The 26459-nt window shown below is 42.6% G+C and overlaps 2 protein-coding genes across 2 annotated transcripts in view; one reads left to right on the top strand and one right to left on the bottom strand.

Annotated features, from left to right (window-relative positions):
- Positions 1-26459, bottom strand: part of LOC139166873 (complement factor H-like) — a 1233958-nt gene that overhangs the window by 1035369 nt on the left and 172130 nt on the right. The window lies entirely within an intron of this gene.
- LOC139167061 (mucolipin-3-like) lies at positions 686-25219 on the top strand. Its single transcript, XM_070751489.1, has 14 exons — positions 686-826; positions 2611-2778; positions 4008-4200; positions 7364-7525; positions 9842-10061; positions 11371-11467; positions 18718-18817; positions 19568-19680; positions 19771-19920; positions 20443-20544; positions 20666-20788; positions 21148-21377; positions 22650-22663; positions 25074-25219. The coding sequence occupies exons 1-14, from the start codon at positions 686-688 to the stop codon at positions 25217-25219; spliced, it is 1959 nt and encodes a 652-aa protein (XP_070607590.1).

Here is a 26459-nt window from a genome sequence, read left to right as displayed (position 1 = left end):
GTCCCCCGTTAGGGGTTAGCCGGCAGGACCCCCCTCATGCAAGTGCATGGCAGGGTCTCAGGTGAGGGAGGGGTCCCTCACCTGGACTAGCATGGAGCTACGCCCATATGTTGCCCAGGAAGTTTATGTGATGTCATTTTCCGCCCCGGAAGCAATTGTTTGACCCTGCAGGTCCATTGTTTGGGTCATAATTAGATATGTTAATTTATGCTAATTTAGTTGAATAAATTATGCTAATTTATTTTAATAAAAATGACCCAGTTTTAAATCCAGCTCTTGTATCCGTGTCGTTACTCCGTCTCTTCGACAAAAACCTCCTTATGTTTGGTTCCAAAAATAGTGCTTTCTATGATAGGAACATGAGAACTATGGGAGAACTCATTTTTCTTCACTGTTAATATCTTTTTCACTGCTGTGATTAGTTGATGAAATAACATCGATGAGCTATACGTTGGCATGGAAGGTGCTGTAATACTTGTAGTTTGGAGTTGAAACTCTCATTGTTAAAGGAGACAATCACACCTTGAGTTTTAGATATGCTCACAAATACATGCATAGCATTTTTGGTTAATCATTCCAATATTGCTAATGTTTTTTTCTGTTCCAGCAATGGAAAATCCTGCTTGTAGGCAGCTGCAGTACTCAGGATGATGGACATTTATACAGTGTAAAACATCATGCATCAATGTACCAGCTTCTGGAAGATCACTTAAGAAGAAAACTTAAATTTTTCTTTATGAATCCCTGTGAAAAATTCTGGGCCCGAGGAAGGAAACCGTGGAAGCTGGGCATACAAATTCTGAAAATAGCTATGGTCACTATCCAGGTGAGATACACAGCTGCAGTACAATTATTACTTACACATTTTTAGCTACTGCTATATAAATTCAAGAAATTATAACCAGTTGAGTGTCAACCTCTGATTTACTGCTTCTTTAGAGACTTGTGTTTTTAGAACCATCTGTACGGTTGGTATTTGAAACTTTCAGACCTTAATACAGGCAGTCCTCGACTTATAACCATTTGTTTAGCAACTGTCTAAAGTTACAAGGGCATGGTCATATGATTAGAATTTGGGCGCTTGACAGCCAGCATATACTAATGATGGTTGCAGCATCCTAGAAACATGTGACCTGCATTTGCAATCTTTCCAGCTGGCTTCCAACAAGCAAAGTCATTCCAACAAGCAAAGTCAATAGGGAAAGCTGGATTTATTTAGCAACCGCATAATTCAATCAATTACTGCAGTGATTCATTTAAAAACCATGCCCCCCCCCCATTTTTTAAAATAAAATCAGGTACAACTCATGTAATAATTGCCTTCTTTAGCAAAGAGAAATGTTGGTCATAATTGTGATTGTAAATCAAGGACCATCTGTAAGTATTGAAATTACCTGTGTTCTTACACACTGAATATTTTGGAAGAAAATATTTTTGTCAAGTATTTAGTATTGACAAATTTAATAATGTTATATGTATCTTCATCATATGTTCGCCCCGAGTCTTCGGAGAGGGGCGGCATACAAATCCAAATAATAAATAAATAAATAATAAATAATGTTCTTCATCTGTGTTGCAAAAGAACTTTCATAAGTGCCAGCTAACATAGCTATCTCGTTAAGGAATTATAGAACTTTTAGTCCAAATATTTGATGGATGCTGGATTGGGGTAATGAACAGAATAGGCTATTAGTCAAGTGGAGACAATGAACAATATCAAGATTACACCTGCAGTTTCATTTTATTATTATATATGTCACTCTTCAGCCTTCTACTAATTAAATGCTCATTGTTCACCAACTATAAGGAAATCTGTGTGTTCAGAATATAGTATGAAAATGTCCAATATGAACTATACTAATATTATATTATGTTTTTATTCAGCAAACCAGATCCAAGATTAAAAAGAATAAAATAGTCATGATATTGAACTGGGCTAAATTATAAGTATAACAAGAATACAGTTACATAAATATAGGAGGAGTCTTTGACCACTGAATGAAAATAAAAGTTATAGAATCAGAGGGATGGTACCCAGCTTTTTTTCCCTATATGTTCAATTCCTGATTTATTTACCTTTCACACTCTCAGAGTAAAATGAAACTACCAAGAGAATGAGTAGGGAATGGTGGTAAATTTTCAAAATATACAGATAAGAGGCACCCTTTTCCTCCCTAAAAGAGGCTGAAAATTTGGGTGTGACTTATACTTTGAATGTTACTTTTTCAAAGCTTTTTTCCCCAGCCCTAGAAAGGTGCTGACAATCTTCTCTGCTTCCTATGCCCTCCGAAGAAGGTTTTTTCCAGCCCTAAGTCTTTGCAGGCTTGCTTTCATTCCTACCCCCTCTGAAAAAGGCTTTTTCAGCCCTAACCAGAGGATAAAATAATGTGTTGAAGCTGAATTGACTAAGAACACTAGCCAGATGAATACCTGATACTAGCCAGATGAATACCGAAACTAAGGCGCGTCTTACACTCCAGTGTGTCTTATACTCTGAAAGATACGGAAGCTACGAATACTCCATCAATTATAAAATGTAATGTACTTGTGGTCAGAATGGACTTTTTGAGTATTTTAGCTGAAGAATTCCCTTTCTATTGATATTTTCAGCTTGTAGTTTTTGGGTTAAGCAATCAAATGGTGGTTACATTTAAAGAAGAAAACACGGTATCCTTTAAGCATCTATTCCTGAAAGGCTATATGGACAGCATGGATGACACCTATGCAGTGTACACGCAAACAGAGGTCTATGACCAGATCTCTTTTGCAATAAACCAGGTAATATCTATCTATCTATCTATCTATCTATCTATCTATCTATCTATCTATCTATCTATCTATCTATCTATCCATCCATCCATCCATCCATCCATCCATCCATCCATCCATCCATCCATCCATCCATCCATCCATCCATCCATCCATCCATCCATCTATCTATCTATCTATCTATCTATCTATCTATCTATCGGCTGTATGTTCCAGCATAAGTCTGGAATGGCTCAAGCAATTTTAAACAAACTTGGTACACAGATGATTTACCCTCTGGAAACAAATACTGTGGGAGTAAGACACCCTAGCACCCCTTAGTGTGTATATGTGTTCCAGCATAACTCTGAAACACCTGGGCCATTAATGAGAGCGAGTGCAGCATCCTAGTGTGGACATTGTCTGTGATGTCACTTCTGTCACAGCTTCCTCTGGAAAGCCAGCCATGACATTCGCCCTCCACTGGACCAATGGGAAAGCACCTGATATTCCCTTCTCTTGATAGAAGGTGGGCCAAAGTGCCATGATTGTAGAAAGGGTGGGAAAGAGGAGTGCATTGGAGTGGGGAGGGACAGGACAGGGGTGATGGGCATGGGGGTAGGGGGAAGAAAGACCCCTCTCAATGACTCCCTGTCAGAGGCAGACAATGCCCCCTGGTGGATTTGGGGCAAAGTGCCAAGATTGTAGAAAGAGCAGGAAAGAAGATCGCATGGGAGGGGGAAGGGGGAGGGCAGGGGTGATAGGCATGGGAGTACGGGGCAAAAAGACCCTTCTCAATGGCTCCCTGTCAGACAAATGCTTTGACGTCTATAAATACCTGTGTAGCGCTGGGTTTTCAGCTAGTATTTTATAAAACATTGTACACTGAACCTAAACTAAGCTTGAAAAAAGCCAACTCATTATATGTAAACAGATATGAATGGAAGGAAAATCACATTGGTTTCCTATACCATAGAGCTTGCATTGGCTCTAATGAGGCAAGAGATGCAGACCTTTTAATTCCATAATAACCTCATGAGATAAAGGTAACACAGGCAATTGGCCCATAAAAATGAGGTTTTCTATGACTGAATCCATTTGACCAAGTTTTATTTGAACCTTAATCTTTGTAATTCTATTCATGAGATCAATAAATCTGAAAAGCAGTATGTTCCATCGCAGACATTCTCTTGCGTCTCCAATTAGTTCAGTTTTAATTATCAGGCCGCTCCATTAACTGGTTGTACCTTGTCGCTTAGTTCTTACAGCTGCGTGCTATTTCGGTTGGAAATCACGCCTACGAAAAGAAAGGATCAGAAGAGACGCCCATGGCAATATGTCAGTACTTCTACAAGAGAGGAATTATCAGCCCTGGAAATGACACTTTCGATATTGACCCAGAAATTGAAACTGGTGATATACTGAACGACTCAAATCAGATAGATTGTTTCTGTGTGTGAGAGAGAAAGGAGAATGAGAGTGGGGTGGGCGGAGATCAGAAAGAGAGACAACTTGAGCAAAGTCATAGTGTTTAAAAGCAAACACATAGTAATTTCCAGTATCATTACAATATAATGGGTAGACACTTCAGATATTTTATTTGTACAGGAAGAAATTCAACTACTGCAGATAGTCCTCACTTAGCAATTGCTTCATTCAGTAATAGTTCAGAGTTACGACAACAGTGAAAAGGTATATTTAAGACCAATCCCTGAACTTGCAGCTATTGCAACATCCATTGTTACCTTCTCAGCTTGTTTCCAACAAGCAGAATCATTGTGGAAAATGGCAGGAAGTCACAAAAGTCACATGCCATTTTGCTTAACAACCTGAGGTGATTTGGTTAATGACTGCAGTGGAACTATCGTGTGATGTTTCACTTTATGACTATATCACTTAGTAACTGTGATTAGTAAGTGAGGACTACTTGTACATTAGAGTCTTGTTTAAGTCATGAAAACTGCAGTAGTGGTGCTTCATTTAATTCCTTGCCCCATTTCACTCAAATGATGTCAGCTTCCGTCAGACCTAATATATTCCATATAGCTGTACATTGTTTATATCTATGGAGATTCTCAGTCATCCAGGTTATGGTTGTCCTGAAGGTTCTTTTTCAAGAAGTAACTGGACTTTCTGGTTTTTCTTTGAAGATGTTTTGCTTCTCATCCAATAAGCTTCTTCAACTCTGAGCTGAAGAAGCTTCATGGATGAGAAACAGAACATCTTCAAAGAAAAACCAGAAAGTCCAGGTGCCTCTTTAAAAAAGCACCTTTAGGGTGTACGTGGTTTAGTTTCCAAGTGGCCTGATACCCTGCAGATAAAAATGGCTGACTCATAGTCCAGTGTGTTGACTTTATTGTATCTGAAGCAGGTTCTTCATACTGGTAATTATTGAACAGAATTAAGGTGCATCTACTTGCAAGATACTGTAGTATAATCAAAATTGAAGCAATTGATGTCCCTCATCCACAAAAGGGTCTTGCCAACTCAACATTGCAAACATCACCAACACTAATTGGTGATTCAGGTTCAGGGTGAACTTTACTATTAGGAAAAGTGAGGCAGTGCCCTCAGACTGTAGACATGTGATAGAAAGCATTAGTAACCTGTTGGATGACATAAATGTTTGCTGTGTGGATTATTTTGCGCTCTTACTTTTGCCCTGAAGTATTTATTTTATTTATTTATTTATTTATTTATTTATTTATTTATTTATTTATTTATTTATTTATTTATTTATTTATTTATTTATTTATTTATTTATTTATTTATTTATTATTTGGATTTGTATGCCGCCTCTCTCCGAAGACTCGGGGCGTATTGAAGTATTGAAGAAAATGTCACCTTACAATGCACTTACAAATCCAGTTAGCTTATCTGCCTGAGCCATTCATGTTTATGTGCTTTAGGCAAATACCGAAATATATTGTGTTAAGTCTGTAAAAAGAAATTCTGTAAAAAATACTGTCTCTGTCAATTTAAAATGTGAATAAATCAAGGTCGCGTCTGATTGGTTAAGACGCACGGCCGTTTCTTTTAGGTGCGAGCCTTTAAAGTATAAATAGAGCTGTTTTGACACTGACAGCTCAGACGCGTTCCTTGCTGAAGTCACTTGCAAGAGAGCTGAATAAACGGAACCGTCTTCAAGATATCTGTGTGGTCTGCTTCATTTCACTGGCGACGAGAGAACGACGAATCCATGTGTCAAGAATGAACAACCTCCAGATCGGCCGGGCTCCCGACTACTTCGACCCCGAAAAGTCGTCATGGGACGCCTACATGGCAAAATTCGAGATTTTCCTCGAAGCGGCAGGAATGGGAGAAGCCGAAGCCGACAGGAAGCGGGCGATTTTTCTAAATTATTGCGGTACTGAAATCTTCGACCTCGTCCAAACGCTGACCGACCCGCTCCCGGCTAAAGCCGTTCCTTGGGACGACCTCCAAGAAAGACTCGCCAATCACTTTAAACCAACGAAACCTGCCGTAGTCTACCGACACCAATTTTCAAGAATGACACAACGTGAGTCGAAATCCATAAACCAATTCGCCACGCGACTTCGTACGGTGCTGTCAAAGTGCAAATTTGACAGCCCGGAAGCTCGCCTCACCGACGCTCTTATTTTTGGAATGAAAAACGCCGCAGTCCGCAATAAAATCCTAACTGAAGACGAGCCAACGCTTCAATCTGTTATTAAGCTGGCTCAAACTGCCGAAGTAGCTGACGCGGCCGCAAAAGAACTCAAAGAACACGAGAAAAAAGAAACCGTTTCCAAAATCTCCGTTGCTGTCTCCCACGCCGAGGCACCTGATGACCTCAGCCCAGCTGCCACGGACAACGACACCTGTCTCCTGCTGCCATCTGACCAACCCAGACAGCCCAGATACCAACGACCATCCAACCCTTGCCCCGGATGCCGAGGGAACCACTCACGACAACGCTGCCCGTTCCGAGACGCTATTTGCCGCCGCTGCAACCGGCGTGGGCACATCGCCGAGGCATGCAGAGCGCCCCTTCCCGAGGAGTCCTTCTCTGCACCCCGCCAACAAAGATTCAACAACCAGGCACAACAACCGCGAGACAACAAATTTTCCAGAGGCTTCAACCGAAGAAACTACTCCACCGTTAACCGTGACTACTCACGAGGTAACGCACAAACTTACGTAAATTGCGCAAATACGAAAAAAGGGAGCAAAATTGTCATCTCGTTACTTTTAAATGGCAAACCTTGTAATTTGGAATTGGACACAGGGTCAAAGTATTCTATTATGCCTTGGGACAAATTTAAAATGTATATGCCTAATTTTCTTAAATCTGATTTCATGCAGACAACTCTGGTCATAAGAGATTTTCAGGGAAATGTTATACCTGTATTAGGGAAAGTAGATGTGACTGTCCAATTTAAGGAATGTAAATGTTCTCTTCCATTGGTTGTGGTTGAGGGAGCTAAACACTCCCTCCTTGGGTTAACGTGGATGTCTCCTCTAGGCATTGAAATATTGGGAATTTGTAAAATTAATGCTGATAATGATATTCCTGATTTCGTGCATGAGTTCCCTGAGGTTTTCAGCCCTACATTGGGCACGTATAATGGGGCCCCTATTTCTTTTTCTCTAGACCCCAAGGTTCCCCCTGTCAGACTCAAGCCTCGCAGGGTTCCTTTACTGCTCCTCCCTAAATTGGACATCCAACTGGATAAACTAATAGCTCAGGGCATCTTAGTCCCGGTGGAGCAAGGGCCATGGGAAACCCCTATAGTAACACCGCTTAAACCTGATGGTTCGTTAAGGGTCTGTGCAGACTACAAAGCAACGATTAACAAAGCCCTCCAACACCACCCATATCCAATTCCGGTAGTCCAACAACTCCTGCATTCACTAGGGGAGGGAAGGGTCTTCTCTAAAATCGACCTCGCACAGGCATACCAACAGCTTCCGGTCGATGAGCCCACATCTCTGGCACAGACCATAGTAACTCACAGGGGTGCTTTCAGATGCACCCGCTTACAATTTGGGGTTAGCATAGCCCCGGGCATTTTCCAAAGCCTCATGGAGCGGTTATTGGCAGGCATCAAAGGAACCACCCCATATTTTGATGATATCCTTATCTCAGGGGAAAACCAATCACAATTAAATGAAAGAATTAGAGAAGTATTGTCCAGGCTACAATCCAGGGGTTTGAGAGTAAAAGCAGACAAATGTGTATGGGGAGCCAACAGCATCGAATTCCTGGGTTACAGAATAGACGGTGAGGGAATCCACCCCACAACAGAAAAATTAAAAGCCATAACAGAAGCACCCGAGCCAAATAATAAGACAGAACTCCAAGCATTTCTGGGCCTTCTTAATTTTTATTCTGTCTTTCTAAAACAGAAGGCAACGGCAGCAGAACCTCTACACCGACTGCTGCAGAAGGGAATTCCCTGGACCTGGGGCACACCTGAGCGCGAAGCTTTTCGCAAAATAAAACAATTGTTAACATCTAAAAGCGTAGTGGTTCAATACAGCTCAATATTGCCCATAAGGCTTACATGTGACGCTTCGGCTTATGGGGTAGGCGGGGTATTGGCTCATATAATGCCTAACAAAACAGAAGCCCCAATCGCTTTTTTCTCCAGAACATTGTCCATGGCCAAAAAAAATTATAGCCAACTGGACAAAGAGGCATTGGCCCTAGTATCTAGCGTGAAGAAATTTCACAACTACCTGTGTGGGAGGAATTTTGAACTAATCACAGATCACAAACCCCTTTTAGGTCTACTGGCTTCTAACAAGCCAACTCCTCCTTTCATGTCCCCCAGATTAATTAGGTGGGCACTATTTTTATCAGGTTATCAATATGAATTAACCCACAAAGGGGGAAAAGCAATAAACCATGCAGATGGCCTAAGCAGATGCCCCATGGCAGACTTAGTTAAAGACCCAACCCCGTCAGGGGACATATTGCTATTAGACTTCGAGGAAAACCCTTTGACCACAGCCAAAGAGGTAGCTGAATACACCAAGAAGGACCCAATATTGCTAAAAGTTATCAATTGTATACAAAGGGGTTGGTTGGGAGACCCTGAGGAAGCAGGACTAACAGATTTTAAATCAAAAAGATTGGAATTGTCCTACATGAAGGGTTGTGTTTTATGGGGTGACAGGGTGGTCATTCCCAACAGTCTAAAACAGAAAGTGTTATGTATGCTGCATGAGGGCCACCCAGGCATTGTTAGAATGAAGGGTTTGGCCAGGGGACACTTGTGGTGGCCAGGCCTAGACACAGACATCGAGCAGTGGGTAGCAAACTGTGACCCTTGCCAGGAGTCACGTCCCAATCCCCCTAAGACAACACCGGTTGAATGGGAGAAACCCACTGGGCCATGGTCACGTATACACATCGATTTTGCGGGCCCTATTGGATCTCAGAATTTTTTGATTGTAGTAGATGCTTTCTCTAGATGGGTGGAAATAATAGCCATGCAAAACATCACTACTTGTGCCACTATAAAGGCTTTGTACCATTTGTTTGCCATTCATGGGTGTCCAGACATCCTGGTTTCTGATAACGGGCCACAATTGACTGCCAGACAATTTGAATGTTTTTTAAGTAATTTGGGGGTCAGACACGCCCTCACATCTCCTTATTCCCCATGGGTTAATGGTCTGGCAGAACGTTATGTTCGGGTAGCCAAGGAAGCTCTACGCAGGGCAGGCCCAGGGGAAATACAACACAATTTAGATAAATTTTTATTAATGCAGCATATAACCCCAAATTCCATCACAAATAAAAGCCCTGCAGAGATTCTATTGGGTCGAAAAATAAGGTCCCCTCTGGACAGGTTGCACCCTCGTTATTGTACAAATAATTATAATGATGTAATCTGTGTAAACCCTGAAAGAAGTTTGTACCTAGGGCAAAATGTATTTGCAAAAATTTTTGATGGGGGTTTAAATTGGCTCAAAGGGAAAATAATCCAGCAAACAGCTCCTAAAACATATATTATTCTACTAGAGGATGGCCGCACATGGAAACGGCACATAGATCACTTGCGGGGGCGTATAACACCTGACAACGAACAGGCCGCTAACAAAAATTCTTCCCCCCAAGCAGACTCTCACACACAGCCTGAACTTTTTGATTACCAAATGGACTCACCACGGCCAGAAGTATCCTCCAACGACTCCGAGCCGTCCTCCTCATCAGGAATCGGTGCAACGCCAACATATCCTCGACCGCAGGCCAGAGCCCCAACTCGGGCCCAGCCGCAAACAAGAGATCACAGCGAGCCATCCTCCTCCGTGGAAATCCCAGACGCAAATGATCTGCGCAGGTCTGATCGAACTTCACGCAGGCCAAGCAGACTGGAGGATTACATCACATGGCTCACTGATTGACAGTTGTACTCAACCAATGAGGGAGGGGTGTTAAGTCTGTAAAAAGAAATTCTGTAAAAAATACTGTCTCTGTCAATTTAAAATGTGAATAAATCAAGGTCGCGTCTGATTGGTTAAGACGCACGGCCGTTTCTTTTAGGCGCGAGCCTTTAAAGTATAAATAGAGCTGTTTTGACACTGACAGCTCAGACGCGTTCCTTGCTGAAGTCACTTGCAAGAGAGCTGAATAAACGGAACCGTCTTCAAGATATCTGTGTGGTCTGCTTCATTTCATATTGGCTGACTCTACTGGCCTTTGAAACTTTGTGAATAAATTTGAGTGGACAGTCTTAACTGTTCAACATGAATATTGAGTACTGAACATATAGAATTATTGGTAGTGTCTGTTATGAGAATTCAGAAGCATTGTGACTTATTTTTGGAGTTTGGAAATAGTGACATAAATAATAATCTCTTAGCGAACTAATGTAGTAAACATATGTGCACAACATTTCCAAACAATACCAAAAGCTGAATTGTGTAAGGATATCTTAGCTGAAACCTCTTGGGTTTGAAAGATATCAAAGGACTGTTGAAAGATTGAGGGTCTTTTCTTGATATATGTATGCAATTACATGAACCAATGTGTAACACATACAAATAATTACAGTACAAGCACTTTCTGAATTACTGTTTCTTCATTTTATTTAGATGGAAGTAATTCATAACTGCATTGAAACATCATTCTACAGTCATAAGTAGAAGGGCCTGTAACAATAGAAATTAGGGTATTCTGATCTGTGGGTCAAGTATAAAATTTCCTTTTTGGGTTTATTTTTAACAAGCAGATATTTCCAGGGATTCTTTATCAAATAAGAATTCCCATAAGGCAGAAGTTCAGTAAATATATGCATTAAATTAATGAAAAAACATAGCTGCTTTTTTCTTGCAAGTATGAAGAAAGATTTTACTTCTCGTATTATTTAGATAAGACTACCAGTGACCAGACTGGATTTAATTTCCTTATTACTGATTTTCTGTCTTCCTCATCTTATTAAATATTGAGTATTTTCTATATGCCGTAAAGCATCTGTCTTCCCACAGAGTGTCTTTATGTGGAGCCAATACTACCTCTGGAAAATGGGACACTGAGGAAGACTCCTTTCAATTTTACTTTGGACTTCCAGAGGTGAGAAGAAATAAAAGTTGCTGGCATTCTTGAATATTTTTGGTAATGGTGAAATAAAGCTCCGGTCTCTGTTCTAGACTTGTAACTCTGACACTCACGTTCAAACTGAAGGCCATTAATCTCCAGACCATTCGACAACATGAACTCCCAGACTGCTCTGATTTCATACTAACAGTAAGTACAAAGGTGGAGTCCTTGGAACTTTCTGAGTTTGGTTGTTTATGTACAGATAAACTAGGAAGCAAGTTTAAAAAAATGAAATGATGAAGACTTGTAATTAGTCATTTTCTGAAGGGCAGGTTTGGGATGGGAGAAATGGGCCTAGATCAGTGATGGCGAACCTATGACACGCGTGTCAGCACTGACACGCGTAGCCATTTTCGGTGACACGCGGCCGCCGGAGAAACGGGGAGCTTTAGGGAGTGGCCAAGATGCAAATCTCCCTGCTTTCCAATTTCCCACCGACTGCAAGCAGGTACAGCAAGCGCAATTATTATTATTATTTTTCCTCTCCCCTTAATTTTGTTTTGCACCGATTAAAAAAAAAATGCGCCAGTTGCAATTTTAATTTCACTCCCAGGGCTATTTACCCGGTGGTCCTACTTTGCTTACATTAAACTGCTCATCCCGTAAACAAATATTGCTCTGCCAGGAAATCTACTCCAACCTCCCCTCCTTCGCTTCTTTCCCTCCACGAGCAGCGTGCGGTGTCCCCTCCCCTTGGGTCGATCGCATTGGGGAGGGCAGAAGAGAAAAATTGAAATCCCTCCGCTGAGATGAGTCTGGTCCTGAGTTTGCAAACCCGGAAGTAAGGTAGCAGCAGCAGCAGTTGCTGCTGTAGTCATAATAATACTTGGAACCCCTCGGCGGAGTCCTGCTCAAGGCGCTGTTTCCTCTTATAGCTGTTGCAGGAGACGGTGCTAAGGTAAACCCTTACCGGTTTAAATGTAAAGGATGAGGGGTTATTAATTTGTAATAAAAAAACCATGCTGGGCTCGCAAAAAAGAGAGTCCGAAAAAAGAAGTGCATGGACGTCGCGCCATTTGCTTCCTCCTTTGGTGGCTCGTAACTAGATTTTTACAACCTCCCTCTAAATAAAAGCACATGCCAGAAGGGGTGGGGACGAGGAGGGGGGAAAGGTTTGAGGAGATCAAGTAGATTGAGAAGTTCAAGTAGATCAAGTGGGTTGAATAGATCGCGGTGTCATCCTATGCACATTACTCAAAAGTAAACCCCAGTTCTGTGCTGCCCAGGGCGCAGTCTCGGATGAATTGATATTTTGACTGCAGCAAAAAAAAAAAGAGAGAGAAAATAAAAGGGACCTTTTCTCCCCCACAATGCACCACAAGCTGGGCTGGAGGCACCTGAAAGTGAGACCCCAAAACTTTACATCCTAACTAACCCTAATTCAAATCAAAGCATAGAAAGGCTGACTTGGGGGTGTTCCTTAGTTTTTTTTTCCTCTCCCCCCCCTTTCTCTCCCAAGTAGTAACTGTGTTGCATGCTTCTTCTCTCTCCTTCCTTCCTTCCTTCCTTCCTTCCGTCCTTCCTTCCTTTCTTTCCACAATGCCATGACTGCAAAACGTGTGGAAGGAGGAGGGGAGTGAAAAAAAAGACGTAGCTGGGACCGCTCCTGACCCTCCGTTTTTTTTTTCAAGGTGACACACCACCCGAGTTATGCTCGGGTTTTTGGCGATTTTTGACACACCAAGCTCAAAAGGTTGCCCATCAGTGGCCTAGATTGTGTCAGCTTCTTTTTAAAGTGGACTATTGCAGTATATACATTAGCAACTTAGAAGTAGAGAATGAAGTGAAATGATAATGCTGAAACTAATCAAGAGGCAGGCACCAATGATTTATTGCTACCGGAGATTTGCCTGCCCACAGCTGCAAATACCCATTTGGTAAATCACCTATTCTTTGTGTGTTTGTTTGTGTGTGTGTGTGTCCTGCAATTTGAAGTAGACCCAGAGACAGGGTTTGGAGCAATCGGTACTTTTATTCAGCTCAGAGAACAAGTGACAGCTCAGCAAGGTAAAGTGACAATTCAGCGAGTACCGACTGACTCTGCCTGGAGAAAACCGCTCCTTTTATACATTTGCGGTTCCCGCCAAAGCTAGAGCCGGCCGCGTCTGAGCCAATCAGGAGCGACTTCCTGCTTGGGCTCAGACAGCGCTGGAAAGAGGAACAAAACTATTTACAGAGTTACAAGGTAGCCATTTCAGGATACAACACCCCTCCCCTCATAGTTGGACACATCCATCAAGAAAGCCATGTGACAAAGTCGTCCAATCGGTGGGGCCTCCGAGGAGCTCGCGCTGACCTGCGCAGTTCAATTTCTCCTTCGCCATCGACTGTGGAGGATGGCTCGCCGCTGTTCTCCCGGTGCGGCGGACTTGGCCTGGCGGGCCTAACGAAGGCTTCGGAGGACGAGGATGGCTCGGCGTCGCTGGATGGTTCCCCCTGGCCCGATAAGTCTCTTTGCGTGTCTCTTATTTCGGGCAATGTGCTAAAGTCTGTTGAAGGGGGAGAGTCCATGTCAGCGGTTTGTGGCAATTGACTTTCTGTTCGCTTCCGAATGTGGTCTATGTGTCGTTTCCACAAACGACCATCCTCTAGTTTAACAACATATGTCTTAGGTGCATTTTGCTTAACAATAATTCCCTTCATCCAGTTTACATTTCCATCAAAACTTTTTACATATACATTTTGTCCCAGATACATTTCTCTTTCAGGTTTTATACACATTTGGTTATTATTAACACAGAACCTTGGGTTTAACCTGTCTAGTGGTGACCTCAACTTCCTTCCCATCAATAACTCTGCAGGGCTTACATGTGTGTGCGAGTTAGGGGTAATGTGTTGGGTGAGTAAGAATTGGTCCAAGTTCTGTTGCACATCCCCAGGGCCTGACCTGCGCAATGCCTCCTTTGCCACCCGTACGTAACGTTCTGCCAATCCGTTAGCCCAGGGCGAATAAGGCGAGATGAGGGCATGCCTGACCCCTAGGCCATCTAGGAACAATTCGAATTGCCTGGCTGTTAGCTGTGGCCCATTGTCAGACACTAAGAGATCTGGGCAACCATGGGATGCAAAAAGTCTGCTTAATACCTTGATGGTGGCGCTTGTGGTTATGTTGTTCATTGCTATTATTTCCAACCACTTGGAGAAGGCATCAACCACTATTAAAAAATACTGAGACCCCACTGGGCCAGCAAAATCAATGTGGATTCTAGACCAAGGACCAGCAGGCTGTTCCCACTCAGCCGGAGTTGTTTTGGGGGGACTGGGCCGTGACTCTTGGCACGGATCACACTTTGAAACCCAACTTTCAATATCAGCATCCAGCCCTGGCCACCATAAATGCCCCCTTGCCAGGCTCTTCATCCTGACAATCCCAGGATGACCCACATGTAACATTTTGAGTACCTTTCCCCTTAGGCTTTTGGGAATGATCACTCTATCCCCCCACAGTAAACAACCTTTTACATACGATAATTCAAGTCTTTTGTTTTTAAAATCACACAATTCAGGTTTCACAACATCATTTTGCCATCCCTTTAGAACACAGTTCACCACTTGTTTAAGGATTTGATCTTGCTGCGTGTGTGCAGCTACCTCTTTTGCTGTGGTTAGTGGGTTTTCCTCGAGCTCTATCATTAACACATCTGTGGAAGGAACAGGGTCTTCCACTAAGTCTGCTATGGGGCATCTGCTTAGGCCGTCTGCATGATTGATTTCCTTTCCCCCCTTGTGGGTGAGCTCATACTGATACCCTGAGAGGAAAAGAGCCCATCTGATTAGTCTTGGAGACATGAAAGGTGGAGTGGGCTTGTTGGGGGCTAGCAGGCCTAGCAAGGGTTTGTGGTCCGTGACTAGCTCAAAGCTTCTCCCAAAAATGTAATTGTGAAACTTCTTTACCCCTGCCACTAATGCTAGAGCCTCCTTGTCTAACTGGCTATAATTCCTTTCTGTGCTGGTCATGGTCCTAGAAAAAAATGCTATTGGGGCCTCTGTCTTATTAGGTAGAACGTGAGCTAGGACTCCTCCTATGCCGTACGGCGAAGCGTCGCACGTGAGCCTAATGGGTAGTGAAGCACTATATTGGACTACTACACTTTTGGAGGTTAATAAATTTTTTATTTGAGAAAAAGCTTCACGTTCAGTTTTCCCCCATGTCCAGCGGGCTTCCTTCTGGAGTAAACGATGGAGAGGCTCTGCTACTGTTGCCTTCTGCTTTAAAAAAACGGAATAAAAATTAAGGAGGCCCAAAAATGCCTGCAACTCATTCTTATCTCGTGGCTCTGGGGCTTCTCTAATTGCTCTCAGCTTCTCTGTTGTGGGGTGGATACCTTCCTTATCTATTTTATATCCTAGGAATTCTATACTGTTGGTTCCCCAGACACATTTATCAGGCTTGATTCTTAAACCTTTGTCCTGTAACCTCTTAAGTACTTCCCTTATTCTTTTGTTTACTTGTTCCTGGTTTTCCCCTGCAATTAAGATGTCATCAAAGTATGGAATGGCCCCATTTACCCCTGACAATAGGCGTTCCATAATGCTCTGGAATATTCCTGGGGCTATGCTTACCCCAAACTGTAACCTCGTGCATTTGAAAGCCCCCCTGTGCGTTACAATTGTTTGAGCGTTTGCTGTTTGTTCATCGACCGGAAGTTGCTGGTAAGCTTGCGCCAGGTCGATCTTTGCGAACCTTTTCCCCTCCCCCAGGGAGTGTAGCAGTTGTTGCACAACCGGGATGGGGTAGGGGTGGTGTTGGAGTGCCTTGTTTAGGGTCGATTTGTAATCAGCGCAAACTCTTAAGGAGCCATCTGGCTTCAGAGGGGTAACTATGGGAGTTTCCCATGGCCCCTGCTCCACAGGGACCAAAATACCTTGGCTAATGAGTTTGTCCAGCTGTATGTCTAGTTTGGGGAGGAGCGGCAGGGGGACCCTGCGAGGTTTTAGTCTGATCGGTGGAACCTTGGGGTCAATAGAGAAAGATATAGGGGGGCCCTTATACAATCCCAGTGTGGGGCTGAACACTTCAGGGAACTCTTTCACAAAGTTAGGCATATCATAACAGTTTACATTACACACACCCGAAATCTCGATCCCCAGTGGTTCCATCCATGCTAAACCCAGAAGAGAGTGCTTGGCCCCTGTTACAATAAGCATGGGAAGGGTACATTTAACATTCTTGAATGCGATAGGTACATTTGCTGTTCCCAAGACCGAGATTATTCCCCCCTGAAAGTCTCTAATCACCACAGAGGTTTGATTTAGGTCAGCCTTAGATACATTAGGCATATACAGTTTAAATTTTTCCCAGGGCATGATGGTATATCTAGAGCCCGTATCCAGCTCCATTGAGCAAGGTTGGTTATTGAGTAACAGTGATATAACAATTTTAGCCCCCTTTTTGGTTGCCGTGTTATTCACGGAAAATTGAGAGTTACCTCTATAGTAGTCGCGGTTAGCGGTTGAGTAGTTCCTTTGACCCGCGTTGCGGAATGGTCTCCTTTCTCGCGCTTGGGGGGTCTGGTTTTGAGGTCGCTGGTATTGCGGTGTGGCAAATGTGTCCTCTGGCGCTGTTGCTCTGCATGCGATGGCGATGTGGCCTCTCCGGTTGCAACGGCGGCATGTAGCGTCTCGGAAGGGGCATCGATGGCGCTTGTGATTTCCCCGGCAGCCCGCGCAGGGGGCTGGGTGAGTAGCTCTCAGGTGTCTCGGCTGGTCTTGCACCAGGAGGCAGTTGTCTCCGCTGGAACTTTGTTGGCTGGGGTTGTCTGTTTCCACGGCGCTGGGAGACGCGGAGTCGATTTTCGCAATGATTTCTCGCCTTCCGTGCTCTTTCAATTCTCTTGCCGCCGCGTCGGCTGCTTCTGCGGTTTGCGCCAGTTTAATTACGGTTTGTAGAGTCGGCTCTTCTTCGATGAGGAGTTTATTTCTCACCGTGTTGCTTTTCATGCCGAAAACCAGGGCGTCGGTGAGGCGAGCTTCCGGGTCTTTAAACTTGCATTGAGCAAGTACCGTTCGCAGCCGCGTTGTAAACTGGCTGATCGACTCGGTTTCCCTCTGAACCATCATGTGGAATTGATGCCGAAAAACCATGGCTGGTTTGGTCGGCTTGAAGTGGCTCGCCAGTTTCTGTTGTAGGACGTCCCACGCTGTGGCTCTTGCTTGTTCTGGTTCGGTGAGAGTTTGGGCTAGTCTGCGGATTTCTGCGCCGCAGTAGTTAAGGAAAATGGCCCGTCTGCGATCGGCTTCGGCGTCCTGCATTCCCGCCGCCTCGAGGAATATCTCGAAGGTGGCCATGTACTCGTCCCATGTCGATTTCTCGGGATCGAAGAGTTCCGGAGCCTGGCCGATCTGGATTTTGTCCATGTTGCACGCGAAGTTTCTTCCGTCCGTTCGTCGCCAGTGAAGTAGACCCAGAGACAGGGTTTGGAGCAATCGGTACTTTTATTCAGCTCAGAGAACAAGTGACAGCTCAGCAAGGTAAAGTGACAATTCAGCGAGTACCGACTGACTCTGCCTGGAGAAAACCGCTCCTTTTATACATTTGCGGTTCCCGCCAAAGCTAGAGCCGGCCGCGTCTGAGCCAATCAGGAGCGACTTCCTGCTTGGGCTCAGACAGCGCTGGAAAGAGGAACAAAACTATTTACAGAGTTACAAGGTAGCCATTTCAGGATACAACACAATTCACATTAATTCTCGCGGTAACTCACCTATTCTCCTTTTAGTTAAGTTCAAAACATAATTCTGTATAGTATTAGCTTTTCGACAATAATATTAACAATAATATTAATACTTTTGCTTATACCTAATTATATTGTACATTTTAAAATTTGTTTCTATTTATTTTTGGTTGACTGTGGCTGGCAGTCAACTTGAATACTCCTCAGATGGAAAGGTGCAATAAAACCCAAATAGTGATAAGAATAGAAATATTTCTGAAACAATATTAAAAAGATGAGGACATTGGGTCAGTGTTCTCTTGTTAAGTTTTGTTCGAGGGTTATTCAGATATAGTCTTCCTTTATTCTATTTCTCCACTTTATTTTTAAACTGCTTAGATTTGGGGGAGAATGGTACAATGACAGAACTAAACTAATCCCAAGCATTTTCTGTTTTCTACAAAACATGCTTTTTATATGGCATCACTACTTCAAAGTTACACTTCAAGTTAACTATAAGACTTTATGGCTTTTTTGAGAAGAATAGTAGATAGATAGATAAATAGATGGATGATAGGTAGGTAGGTAGGTAGGTAGGTAGATAGATAGATAGATAGATAGATAGATAGATATAGATTTTGATTTTATTACCAAGCATTTGGCATAAATTATTCAGATTCTATCTGAACTAACGAGTGTTTAGAAATAAGAATAATAGCATCTTTTCTATCTCCACAATATCTACAGATACTCTTTGATAACAAAGCTCATAGTGGAAGAATTAAAATAAGCCTAGACAATGATATTGCCATCAAGGAATGTAAAGACTGGCATGTTTCTGGATCAAGTAAGCTTAAAAAACATACTTTTGTTATTATTTATTTAGTGCTTATTAGGTTTTATTGAAGGCTTAGTAATGCATGAAGTTAAGTACAGTATTTGCTATAATCTGCAGTAACTATATTTTTAAAAGTATGTTTGTCAACTGAGCACGCAATTTGAATGCGTGTTACATCATTTCACCTATAGTCCTTAAAAAAGTCTCTTTCTATATGGTTAATATTTACAGTTCTGGCGAAATTCAAAATTTTTCCCTACCAGTTTGGTGGGTGAGGTTTGGTGGGCGTGGCAAGGAAGGATACTGCAAAATCTTCATTCCCACCCCACTCTGGGGCCAGCCAGAGATGGTATTTGCCGGTTCTCCTAATTAGTCAAAATTTCCGCTACTGGTTCTCCAGAATCTGTCAGAACCTGCTGAATTTCACTTCTGATTTACAGTATATTAGAAGGGAATTCCCCACAATGGGAAATTTGCCCCAAGTGCAAATAAGTACACAACTTGAGGGAGGAGGGGTCCTCTTTAGACTACCAAAAGTGTGAAGCATTCATTCTTTTTGATGGCTTTGAATCCTTTAATTATCCACCTCTCCCTGTATTGAAAAATTAAGTAAAATGGAGGCCTCTTCTCCATTATTAGCACTCTCTCAAGGCAATTTCACGAAGAAAATTTCCCCTCAGACACAAATCAGTATGTGTTCTATGAGAGTATCAGGTTAACTATTATGCATAGACAAATATATCAATCTTTTTTTCCCAGTACAGAAGAATACCCATTATATGATGATCTTTGATGGTTTTGTCATACTGACATGTCTTGCATTACTGATTCTCTGCACACGATCTGTAATTAAAGGAATTTATCTACAAAGGGTAAGCTTATGTTTGTCAGTATCTCTTAATAAATTTAATTGCAGCTTTTCAATAGCAATTTCTCTTTTCTTGCCCTCTCACGTATCCTAGGAATTTGTGACTTTTTTCCAACATCACTATAAGAAAGAAGTATCTTTCTCTGATCTAGTAGAATTTGTCAATGGATGGTATATCATGATCATCGTTAGTGACCTTCTTACCATAGTTGGTTCTACATTAAAGATGGAGATACAAGTTAAGGTAAGTGACTTGAATGCTGATTAGATCGCCTGTGTTCCAGTTTTGGAAGTCCCAATTGAAATCTTATTGACCAACCTGAATTTTGTTATTTTCATAGTTCACTTGAGTCTTCAACTGGGGAAAATGGTCACGTTGAGAAAACTGCTGCTCCAGAGAAGGCATTTTTCTAGCTGTATATTTTACCTATCCATGGTAATATCATTAGAAATTAGAAATGAGCAGTATCTGTGCATATCATCAAAAGTCTATTAATTTGCTGTGCAATGCATTTGTGCTCTTTGTCCACCAGGAAACAGTCCTGACATTTTTAGCCCATTTCTTTTTAATGGAATAAGGTTTACTCACCTCCCAAGAACGGTCTCCTAATCTAGCAGAACTTTATGTCTCCCATCTCAGTGTCAAAAGAAAAGAAAATATGGTATCCCCAAGAGTTAAAATGAATAGAAAAGGTCCTTTTTTATGGGCACCCCCCTGGAATTCCGTTAGTGTAATTTATTGAACATCATCTTAATCTTCATATAGAGTCTGACAAGCTATGACGTCTGCAGTATCCTGTTAGGAACTTCCACCATGCTTGTGTGGCTTGGAGTGATCCGCTACCTCAGCTTCTTTAAGAAATATAATGTAAGGATCTTCTGGAACATTCATGCTCTTGGTATTCTTTTCTGTTATTACCTGGCAATGCTGAATATCTTTGGAAAGTCTAATGAGCATCTCTGGGTTTTTCTTGGGCCTTGTTTTTCAGCTGCTTATTTTGACTCTCCGTGCAGCATTGCCCAATGTCATTCAATTTTGCTCCTGTGCGGCTATGATCTATCTGGGTTATTGTTTCTGTGGCTGGATTGTGCTGGGCCCATATCATGCTAAGGTACTGTGACTTGAATGTTTGTCATCTAGTTTTGTATCTGAAGGGTCTTGCGCAAATGTTGACAAAATGAGCACGCTGCCAAGATATCTGAAAGGGCCAGTTTATCACTTTAGTTATGTAACTATACATGATCACCAGAATTGTCACGTATAGGTATATATTCTGCATTATCTGAGGCATTGATGCAGATTAATAAAATATTGTAATATCCAGAGATTTTCAAAGGCTGGTATTGAGTAAAACATGTAACATTTATTTGCAGTTTACTGTATTTGACCAGTATTTTTTAAACAACTTGAGCAAAAATGGAAATAATTTTCTTTTCTTTTGTCTGTTCCTGAATATTTGTTCTCTTCTAGTTCCATACCTTGAATATGATTTCTGAATATCTTTTCTCTTTGATAAATGGAGATGACATGTTTGCTACTTTTGCAAAAATGCAACAGAAAAGCTACCTGGTGTGGCTGTTCAGCCGGATCTACCTCTACTCTTTCATTAGCCTATTTATCTACATGGTCCTGAGTCTCTTCATTGCCTTAATTACAGACACGTATGAAACAGTGAAGGTACATAAACATCACTATAGGATGTTACGTTTAATTTTTGAAATGTGAATTTCCAAAAGTTCTGAAATAGTTTTCTGAATATCAAACGATTTTGTTCATTTCATTAGTCTCTTGTGCAAACAGAGATATTCTACACCTTTGCAAGAATTCAGCATAACATCATGACATCATCATACAAATGACACAGAGCTCTGATAAGTTCATATTTACTGCAAGTAAGCAAAAAAGGGCCATTTGCATGATGACATCATGATGCAGTGTGATCATATTTATGTCAAACTGACAGTCATGTTACCTTCATATGATGTATTGCGATGTTTCCCCCCTTTGCGGGAACTGGGGTGGGCTTGGCCTGCGCATAATGCATCCAAATCACAGGCCATCTGTTCGATTTATTCCATAGCTGAGTGATAATTTTTTTGTATTTAATTTTTTTTTGTTAGCATGGTTTATCTGGTTCTAAAGAACTGAGCAAGTTCTTTAGAACAACCAAGACTGAAGTTTAAGGCTATAACATATTGCTTAATTTCCCAACTCTATTTTAATCTGAACTACTATGCTTAATTTCCCTTGGGCAAGAGGACATGTACTATGATAACAGTTGTTTTTCCCTTCCCATTGCCTATAATATGAGGGAATCTCTTCAGAAGATAGTTTGGGTGCTCCAACTTCCTAATGTCCTCTGTAGGCCCTAAAGACAAAAAAAATATGAAAAGCCCTCAAGCACTCTTCTTGCAATACTGACATGAGAACACCCCAAGAGCAAGACAAGATTTTAAGTTAATTTATGTTTATATTGAATTACAAGGATATTTAATTCAACACAATTCCTAATTCCATGAAGTCAATTAAATCTCACGCTGACTGCTTCAGTGACTCCATCCAGCCACCTCATTCTCTATCACAGCGTATCCCAACCAGTGTGCCACGGCACACTAGTGTGCCGCGAGACACGGTCAGGTGTGCCACGAAGCTCCTAGGGAAGCTCCAGCTGGGCGGGGCGGGGAGGTGCGGGCAGTAGAAGGAAGCTGTGGCCGCCCCTGCCTCTCCATGGTGCCTCCAGCCCCCTCGCGCTCCTGGACTCTCGGCCTTGCCCCCCGCCCGCCCGATCTGCCCCCTCTCCTCCTCCGCCGCCCCCTGCCTTGGGGCGCGACTTCTCTCACGGCGGCTGCAGCTCCTCGGGACGAAAGCGCTCCCAGCCAGGGTACTGCGAGAGGGGCGGGGCAGGCTTTCCCGAAATGGATGGAGAAAGCCCTCTCTCACAGCCCCCTGGCTGGGAGCGCTTTCGCTGCGAGAGAGGGCTTTCTCCGTCCGTTTCGGGAATGCCCGCCCCGCCCCCTCTCTCTTGCGCGCCACTCCCCTATTCTCTCAGCCCTCTCTGGCTTCGCTTCTCAATCCCTCCCTCCTTCCATCTTTCCTTCCCCTCAGCCATTCTGTCTGGGGGTCTCCCGCTCTTCCCTTCCCCGCCTCCTAGGCTTTGCCTTCGCCACCCCCATCCCTTTTTTGGTTGGCAAGGAGTCCTTTGCCGCATCCCGCAGTTCACACTTGGCTCGAGGCCGCTTTCCCTGGCTGCGCTCGGAACTGACAGGGTGCTGCTCTTTCTCTCTCTCTCCCGTGAGGCGGGGGAAGGGGAAAAAAGCAAAAAAAACCTTCTTGCAGCGGGCCCGCATGCGCGCTCGTGCCCGCTCTCGTCCATTCAGCAGCGAGGGAGGGAAGTCATAGGGCGAGGGAGCGAGCGAGCGCTCTTGTCCTCGGTGCCCTCTGCAGCCTGCCTTCCTTCTTCTTTGCCGCCGCTGAGGGATGGAGAGAAAGATAGAAAGGAAAGAGGGAGGGAGAGATAGAAAGGAAAGAGGGAGGGAGGAAAGAGGGAGGGAGAGATAGAAAGGAAAGAGATAGAAAGGAAAGAGGGAGGGAGGGAGGAAAGAGGGAGGGAGAGATAGAAAGGAAAGAGATAGAAAGGAAAGAGGAAGGGAGGAAAGAGGGAGGGAGAGATAGAAAGGAAAGAGATAGAAAGGAAAGAGGGAGGGAGGAAAGAGGGAGGGAGAGATAGAAAGGGAAGAGGGAGGGAGAGATACATTGGAAAGAGGGAGGGAAGAAAGAGGGAGGGAGGAAAGAGGGAGGAAAGAGGGAGGGAGAAATAGAGTGAAATGGAGGAAGATAATTTTTTTTGTCCAAACTTTTCCTTAGCCCCCCCCTGCCCGCCCCCCCGCCCAAGAGAGAGAGACAGAGAGAGAGAGAAAGAGAGACATAGCAAGAGAGAGAGAAAAAAAGAAAGAAAGATATAGCAAGAGAGAGAGAGAAAGAGATAGCAAGAGAGAGAGACAGAGAAAGAGATAGCAAGAGAAACAGAGAGAGAGACAGAGAAAGAGAGAGAAAGAGAGATAGCAAGAGAGAGAAAGAGGGACAGAGAGAGAGAGAAAGAAAGAGATAGCAAGAGATACAGAGAAAGAGAGAGAGAGAGAGAGAGAAAGAGATAGCAAGAGAGACAGAGAGAGAGACAGAGAAAGAGAGAGAAAGAGATAGAGAGAGAGAAAGAAAGAGACATAGCAAGAGAGACAGAGAAAGAGAGAGAAAGAGAGATAATGAAAGAGAGATAGCAAGAGAGGCAGAGAGAGAGCAAGGGAGAGAGAAAGACATAGAGGGAGGGAAGGAGAGAGAGAGAAAGAGAGCAAAAAAGAGAGGAAGAAAGAGGGATGGAGAGAGAGAAAGAAGGGAAGGAAGGAAGAGAGAGAAAGAGGGAGGGAGAAATAGAGTGAAATGGAGGAAGATATATTTTTTTTGTCCAAACTTTTCTTTAGCCTCCCCGCGCCCCCCCCCCCCCCCGTTCAGTGTTCCCCAGGATTTTGAAAATATGAATAATGTGCCGTGGCTCAAAAAAGGTTGGGAAACACTGCTCTATCATCCCCTTATTCCTTTGCCCTCAATCTCTCCCAGCATTAGGTTCTTCTCCAGTGAGTCCTTCCTTCTCATTAGGTGGCTAAAGTATTTGAGTTTTATCTGCAGCATCTGGCCTTTTAAAGGGCAGTCAGGATTGATATCTAGGACTGACCGATTTAATCGCCTTGCAGTCCAAGGGACTCGCAGAAGTCTTCTCCAGCACCATATTTCAAAGCCCTTGCTCCCTCTCTATTATTTAATTATTGCCTTAGCAGCCATCAGCATCTTCAGGTAGCTAACGTACGATTTGACAAAGCAGATTTGGCTCTGGTTAGCTTTCATATCAGAAGTTGAAAAAAATCTAGTGCTGTGGGAGGTTGAAAACCCATGCTGGAAGATGGCAGAACCATATCACTTTCTTACCATTCCTGGGCAATAAAACTGAATGGATGTATCCATGTAAATCACAAGGGGCCAGAGAAGATGGCTTTGCTCTTTGATTTCAGCATTTTCCTCTTCTCTCGTATGAAAAAGTATAATTTGGCAGCATCATTTGGAAGACATCTGAATATTTCCTCCAAGGCTACTAGAGTCTGCCTGGAATCCTGAGGCTCAAAGTTGTGTTCCCCTGTCATTTCTACCAGAGCTTAAAGAGCTTAAAGACAGATAAAATGCAGATTACAAGTCTACCCTAATTTCACAATCTCATGTGGAAACTTGGGGGAAGGTGGATGAGAAATAGGGTGCAAGAACCTCACTTTTCTACTTATTTAATGGCTTCTAACTCACCAGGAGAAACCTGACCTTTCCTTTTTTTCCTCACCCCTCTTTAAAAATTTAAGAGACAGAACTTCATTCATTCATAGCCCAGTGCAAAGACCTGCAAAACTCTGGAAGATACAGATTAGAAGAGGAGAGTCCTATAAATATTTTCTGTTGTTGTAAAAGGTTGGTGACTAAGGGCCTGGGTGACAGTTGCATCATCTGACAGCTTGGTTTCTTCAATATTAAATTAAGTTGGCTGCTAAGAGAACAGAAAGCAGGTTAACAGAACATCAGTCTTGAATCTAGTGAAACTGTAGGCACTTCCTCATAAGCCTAGTGACCCTACACTGGTTTGAAAGCTGCTCTGGATTCCCATGATCCCCCAATGTCATAGATGGATGGATGGATGGATACCCGTTTTTCAGAATTGCAAATGGTTAAAAGTGAAAGCAATTACTGATTTATTTTAAACTTTCTGAGGGTTGAGGAATAAAGATATCAGTGAACCTTTTAAATAATGGTGCATAAGATAACTTTGGTATTAGTTATACTTTTCTAAAGTGAGCAATTGTGATTATCCCCACTAATTCTTTGGATTTTTTAATAACAATACGGTATCTAATCTTGCACTTCTTATTCAGGATGACTTATATTTATTAAAATTATTTTCTTTAGATCAATAGATCTTGTTTGATTTATAAAATGGGACCATTTTGATTTCTTCCTCTTTATTATATATTTTGTGCAGCTGGATAACTTCTCTGTACCTTTTCTCCTTTTTTAGGTCTTAATAAAAACATTGGCAAAAATAGCTGAAAGTAGTTGGATATTCTGGAGCTAGACAATCATCACAGATTCAGTAAGAAATCATCAAAGAGGAAATTCAAATATAAGAGGCACAAAATTGTCATAAATGTTTTTGAAATATGTGCTGGTAATTATGTTAATTCTGAGTCATAATTAACATATAATGCACAGCTTAAACTTTTTATGAAAAACATATTGTGATGTACTATCATTACTCTTACTATGTTATGTTACAGGCACAATGTATGAATAACTCTCTACGTAAATTACTGTACTTTTCGGAGTATAAGATGCACCTTAATTTTTGGAGAGGAAAATAAGGGAGGGAAATCTGCCTACCAGATATTCATCTGGCTAGCGTCCTTAATCTGGTCGGTTTCACACATTATTTTATCTCCTGGTTAGGGCTTAAAAAAACCTTATTCGGAAAGAGGAACAATGAAAGAACCTGCCAGCCGGTCAGAGCTCGGAACATTATTAGTGCCTCGTTAGTGCTGGAAAGAAACTTATTTGGAGCAAGTAGAGCAGTGAAAAAAAGCCTGCAAAGACTTAGGGCTGGAAAAAACATTATTCGGAGAAAGTAACAATGAAAAAGCCAGCAAGGTAAAACCTGGGAAGATAATTAGCATCTTGTTAGGGCTGAAAAAAAACCTTCG

Source organism: Erythrolamprus reginae, chromosome 4, assembly GCF_031021105.1.
Source record: "Erythrolamprus reginae isolate rEryReg1 chromosome 4, rEryReg1.hap1, whole genome shotgun sequence".
Taxonomy (NCBI): domain Eukaryota; kingdom Metazoa; phylum Chordata; class Lepidosauria; order Squamata; family Dipsadidae; genus Erythrolamprus; species Erythrolamprus reginae.
Note: the sequence above shows the minus strand (reverse complement) of the source record. Positions and strands in the feature narration are given on the sequence as shown.